The 6,558-nt window shown below is 38.5% G+C and overlaps 1 protein-coding gene across 1 annotated transcript; it reads left to right on the top strand.

The window, feature by feature from the left end:
• Window positions 1-2,964: 2,964 nt before the first annotated feature.
• sox7 (SRY-box transcription factor 7) lies at window positions 2,965-6,229 on the top strand. Its single transcript, XM_028041179.1, has 2 exons — window positions 2,965-3,466; window positions 4,427-6,229. Exons 1-2 carry the CDS (start codon window positions 3,244-3,246, stop codon window positions 5,416-5,418), a joined length of 1,215 nt encoding a protein of 404 aa, XP_027896980.1. The 5' UTR covers window positions 2,965-3,243; the 3' UTR covers window positions 5,419-6,229.
• The last annotated feature ends 329 nt before the right edge of the window (window positions 6,230-6,558 follow it).

Here is a 6,558-nt window from a genome sequence, read left to right as displayed (position 1 = left end):
CGAGCTTTGGTCAGTAATCTCAGCTTGAAATCTTAACCGGAATGTGTTTAACAGTCAAAACCCATTTTCACAAAACCCTTTGACTGACTTCAAGAAGTGTGATACTAATATGACAAAGTACAAACAGGAATCTTTAGAACTGCCTTTATGCTTTTTCCAGTATCTTTGATCCTCCAATCACTTTTTTTATCCTCACTGTTACAGGAAAATATTTTTTTATATCAGAAAATAATTTCTAGGTAAACACCTAGAAACCAGTCTCATTGGTTATTAAAAAATCCCAAATATATTTCTATTATTTATCCATGTATTCTAGTCTGAATGATGATTTACAAAGAAACTGAGGTTTCCTGCATTTTTCAATTTTCAAAATGCATCAAATTTAACAGATGTGTTTATGTTATTGAGGGAAATCATGTCCATTATGAGCTAATTAATTTCTACTCAATCTGAGACAATTCTGCTTCTGGTCTTCAAATGACTTATTAAAGAAGATTTAATAAAAACACAAAGGTTCTTTTTTGGACCTGTTTAAAGATTTCATGAAATGTATCAATAATGTGTTCTGCTCTTAGAAGTCAAAGGAAATTATTATGATTAGCTATTTCTGTATTTCTTTAACCTATTTTAATGTAAGAGGGGAAGATAAAGTGGGAAAATGGATTTTGAACCAATAGAGAATCCACCAGTATTTGCATAGGAATCCCCTCTATATCGAGGAAAGACGTTGTTCTGGGTCTGACACTTCAGTCATTTTAACAGATATGCACTTCCCTTTTTGACTCAGTGACACATCTGGGCAGAGATTGTAACATTACTTCATTTAAGATGGGAGAGCAGCATTGGTCTTGTTTCAGGTCTGGTCGTCTTAAAATTCTTTATTTACATACAAAAATGATATCCGCCAGAGTTTTAATCAGACAAATTTAGTGTACAAAGTAAAAGAAACTGTTCGCACAGCCATTTTTAGATTAACTAAATCATTGAACACACCATGACGGGAGCTTCCAGGACACGACCTATTATGAGGAGCTGGTGAGCCAAACTAAAGTGGACTTTTAGGCAACATTGGAGCTCAATCAAGTCATGTGGCCCATGAGTTAAAGAATAAAGTAAAAAGGTGAAATTTCACCCTGAATTGCTCCTCATAACTAAAGCAAAGTGTAGACATGATAAGAAATACTGTGGATTCATTTGCACATATGAGGATTTTGTAAACTAGCCTGATGAATAACAGTAGATTCACGTTAAAAATTGACATCATGAACATTTTTTTAATTTAATAATGGCATCTGACCTATTTTAATGAAAAATAAAATAAGGTGAATAATCATCATCTGTCTCAGTCCAAATCAGGGGCAGATGGGCTTAGTACCCTAGAAAGTAAAAAACAAATGAACTTCTATGGCCAACGTTTATTTTATCTAAATTATAAAATCCAGCTTTCTAGCTGACATGAGCAGCCGAGCAGAGATGAAAAGTCAAATTTCAAGACCTTATTATATTAAAAAGAAATTTGTCATTTCGTAAAGATCTTAAAAAACGTTTAAAACATTTTATTATATCTCTTCATATTATATATTTTCTGAGCAAACTTGTGTTATTTTACAATTTTAAAAAACGAAAATCTATTTCCAATAATTTATTTCTATTACAGCATATAGAGATAACCTATGTTGTCAGTGTAGCTGAGATGCCTCAACTGCCCAGCAATAATGGGTAAAACTTAGAGGCATTTGTCATTTCAGGACTCCCTGTCTCTGAGTTTGTAATTTAGCATTTAAAACACAAAAGCATTTTATCTCACATTAGCTGTCTAATGGGAAAGTTTAGTTTATACCTAAACTCACCATAACTTCACTCTCTGACTTTCACTGGTAACACAGCAGTATAGTCCAAGTCAGAACAGGGAGAGGAAGTGTGGCCCTATATATCACTGATGTGCCTGCATCGGGTCCAATCTGTGGCTTCAGGTGCCATATCCTTTTCCTGTGGGGGGTAAACTAAAAACTGACAGCTTACTTTGACAAGTAAGAAGCACGGATTCCGACCTGAGCTGCATGATAACTTTAACATGTCTTTGTAATCTGTGGTCAGGTTTCTCTCATCTCCAAAGATATTACCGATACGATCATTTGTGACCTGATGTTGGTGGCTGTGTTTTGAGCAATGAGAACAAGTGTGTGTGGGAGTGTGAGCTCCTAACCCTCTGCAGGCTGAGAGTATCCTGTCAACAGGAACTCCTGGATTTGATATGCACCCACTGTTGGCTGCAGAAGGAAACTGATTAGTCTGTGTGCGCTCAGTGGTTTTATTCATTTGCTCAGCCAGAAATGTGGCTCAGAATGACCATCACAGGGAGAGGAAAATTATTTTGAATCTTTAATGTTAATTGGTTAACATTAAGCAGGTTAACATTTACAGGTTATAATCCTGTAAAAATGAGAAGAACGTCACATTTTATGTACTTTGTTTTTGCATCTCTTTTTGCACACAAAAAAAAAAAAAAAAAGAACCTAGAAAACCTGACGCCTAAAGTGCAATGGAAATCTCAAAATGTCACTTAACAACTGAAGTTTTCTGAAAGATGAGAAGACTGCAAAACAGGTTTGTCAAGACGGTCATGCAAAGTGTTCCACAAAGACCAGAAAAGATAAAGTTCCAAAAATAAATAGCTAAAACAAAAAATATATGTATTTTCTGAGTTCAACGTGAATTCAACAACTTTTTTAAACTACGAAGCTTGAAATAACCTTGTGAATCTAATGTTATGAGTTCTTCTATTAGTTTAATTAATATTTGTGTTAATGACAAGAGTTGTTGTGTTGTCAGGCTAGTTTAAGGAGTTACTTGTGTTGAAATGTTGCATCCTATCCCTTCCCTTCCACTGGGTTTAACTTGCAATCAAGGAGGAGTCGAGAGTCCTGCGGGATCTCTCCTGGAACCTGCTCCTCAAATATAAAGCCTTCCCCCATCCACCAGGAAAGACAGAATCATAACCCACATGGAGGAGCAGCTGTAATTGCGCATCTGTGCGTTCTCCTGAAATCTGTTCAGGCATTCAGGTTGAGCTAGAGCTTAAAGCAACACTGGAATTTAATTAGAAAAGTCAATTTTTTTTTTCTTGTCTTTTTGTAGTTTTTCACAGCTTTAAGTCAGGCGACAGGCAGACAGAAAGCGCACAACTTCGTTAAGAGTCTCAGACGCGCTTCTTAAGTTTGGAGAGGAGAGAGCGCGCTTCAGATGGCTGCTCTCATCAGCGCGTACTTCGAGTCCTTCGATTGTCCTCCGGGAGACGGAGATGTCCCTGACGCGCATGTCTCGCACAGGACCCCCGTGGACAAGACGCCGGAGCCGCGGATCAGGCGGCCCATGAACGCGTTCATGGTCTGGGCCAAAGACGAGCGCAAACGGCTGGCGATTCAAAACCCAGACCTCCACAATGCAGAACTCAGCAAAATGTTGGGTAAGAAACAATTATTATTATTAATTTTATTATTATTATTATTATTATTATTATTATTATTATTATTATACATTTGACCTTCCTTTCTCTTGAGGCCTGTGTTGCTTTACAAAAGTTTTTTTTTCTGTCTCAACGCGACAAAAGTAGCAAATCAAAATAACTAAATAACTAATTATAACACTAGCTGTAAATTGCCTGTCATAGCAAAGTAATGCGTAAAAGCAAACTATTCCCAAGTTAAATTCACCTTGGATTCACATCCCTGTAATACAAATTAATTTTTAAAAAGTCGGATAATAATCAGACACTTGTTTTGCTAAGTAAACTGGCACAGTGCGAAATGGTAAACTGCAAATTTGGCACTTCTAGCACAAATCAAAATCCAGAACATTATTATTAATTGACTTCTAATTAATTCGATTTTTTTTACGGTTTTAAATTTAATTTTGTTAAATTGATTCTTCTATTTTAAAATGTGTGAAGAATATTTATTTGTAAATCTGCCATTTTCAGTTATGTTTTTTTGTTTTGTTTTTAGCTAAAGCAACAACCAAGTAGTGTTTTATCACCAACTTTATTTTCTCTCATTTAATTTAAAAATACCCTTGCAAAGTATCTATTATTATATATTTTAAATGCATTTAGCTTTTCTTCACTATTCAACATAATTGCTAGTTGTAAATATTTGTAGTTGTATTGTAAATGTAAAACCTAAATATCTTCGTAGAAGAATAAAATGTTTCAAGTAAGGTATGTAAAGTACATTAAAGTACATTAAAGTAAAGTACTTATGCTTCTACTTACATTGAAGTTATAGCAAATGTTAATTTAAAACCTTCTTAGTTATTTAAATTATTGTGCTTTGCTTTAAAAGAAAAGTTTTGCTTTATGTAATAATTAGACTGTTATCCAGACTTTAGTCCAAATAAAATTATTTCTTTTTTATCTTTTTAAATGCAGGAAAGTCGTGGAAGGCTCTGACTCCTCCACAGAAAAGGCCGTACGTGGAGGAAGCAGAGAGACTCCGAGTGCAGCACATGCAGGACTATCCCAACTACAAGTATCGTCCCCGCAGGAAGAAACAGCTAAAACGCATCTGCAAGAGAGTGGACCCCAGTTTTCTCCTGAGTGGGCTGGCTCCTGACCACGTTTCCCTGCCTGAGCAGCGAGCCCTCAGTCACCCGCTGGACAAAGACGAGGGCAGCTCTAATGGAGTCGGCGGCAGCTTCTCAAGCTCCAGCCCCGCTCTGCCCAGCGTGAGAACCTTCAGAGAGCCTGCTGGCTCCAGCAGCAGCTTTGACACCTACCCCTATGGCCTGCCCACACCTCCTGAGATGTCCCCCTTAGATGCCATGGACCATGAGCATATGCCCTCGACCTATTACTCAACGTCCGGTAGCTCTTCAGTCTCCTGCTCGTCCACGGTCTCCTGTCCAGATGAACACCATCAGAGCCAGACGCATATGGGCAGCCCACCTCCTTACCACACTGACTACACGCAGACCCAGATCCACTGTGGGAGCACACACTTAGGTCATATTTCTCACATACCCCAAACTGGAGGCACCAGTGGACTGATCCCTGGCCCGCCCCTGTCCTACTACAGCTCCTCGTCTTTCCCGCCAATTCACCATGGGCACCACCAGGGTCACCTGGGTCAACTTTCCCCCCCACCAGAGACTCAGGGTCACCTGGAGACTTTGGACCAGCTTAGCCAAGCTGAGCTTTTGGGCGAGGTGGATCGTAATGAGTTCGACCAGTACCTGAACTCCACTGGAGGTGGTTTCCACCCTGACCAAGCCAGTGGCATGACTGTAACTGGACACATCCAGGTGTCATCGACTACCGCCACCTCCGCCTCAGTGTGTCCCAGCAGCACCACAGAAACTAGCCTAATTTCCGTGCTCGCAGATGCAACGGCAGCCTACTACAACAACTATGGCATCTCATAAGCCCACTGGTTCACTTACAGATATAAGACTGATTAAAAGCACAGACTGTAGAGACAGTTTCAAAGATGAATGACAATGTTGCAGTTCTTAGCATCTATGAGCAACTTCTTCCTGTCCTAAAAAACTGAACTGATTACTGAGCAATATGTTTGTCTGGAGCCGAGTGTGAACAACAAGCAGTCTGAGAAACATGAAGATACGGAGATGGACACCTCAGGGACACAGACACAGACTACTATAGAATGCCACCGACAGTTGCTAGGAAATTTCTAACTTTTAGTGCAACGATCTTAAAAGGCTTGTTTATTCACCAATTAATGTAGCTGCGGAGGCATGTACAGATGCTCTTTAGAAGCTAATTTAAGTCTGTTGATGTTTTTGTTGCATAATTGTAACGCTGTTATCTATACTTTTCCATTTTGAATGTTGCCTTTTGTTTTGTCACTCTCATCAGTTTGGGAGTCTTACCTCAATAGTTGTAATTGAAAATGGTTTTAGCTGAACATTTCTTATGCAATTCAATTAAGTGGTGTATAATGAAGAAAGGAAGGCATATTTTAACAACTTCTCTAGTAATATAGTCATATAGTCAACCTCTTCATTGAAAGATAATGGTAAATTTAAGTGTATGCTAATTTAGACTAATGGAAGATTATGAAGATTAGATTTTTATATGATGACAATACCACTAGAGAACAAACCTTGTTCATTGTTATTTAAAGAAAATACTGGAAATAACTGATATATACTGAGATGCTGCCACATAGATTGACTAGATGCCTAGAATAAAAAATAAAACAATTAAACATTATAGAGCGTCTACTTTTTTGGGATCGTTTTGGGAGCTATTGTAAAGTCATCTACCCATGTTCAATACGGGCGTCACACCGTGTATCTTCTATTTTGGGTTCTTTTGAGGTTTAAGCAACACTCACTTGCTTTTTCCACCCTCTCCGTCATGTTTCCCATTGGCTCTCTTTTTCCTTCATATCATCCCGCTTCAGAGGATTACTGTAAAACAGATGCATTCATTGCCACCCACCTCCATCTCAGTCCTCCTTTTGTTTTTCTGGAGTCTTATTCTGGGCGTCGTTCTAACGTGCACCGATCCCCCCTTCCCAACCCATCGCCCCCACACCC

This window comes from Xiphophorus couchianus, chromosome 15 (assembly GCF_001444195.1).
Source record: "Xiphophorus couchianus chromosome 15, X_couchianus-1.0, whole genome shotgun sequence".
Classification (NCBI taxonomy): domain Eukaryota; kingdom Metazoa; phylum Chordata; class Actinopteri; order Cyprinodontiformes; family Poeciliidae; genus Xiphophorus; species Xiphophorus couchianus.
Note: the sequence above shows the minus strand (reverse complement) of the source record. Positions and strands in the feature narration are given on the sequence as shown.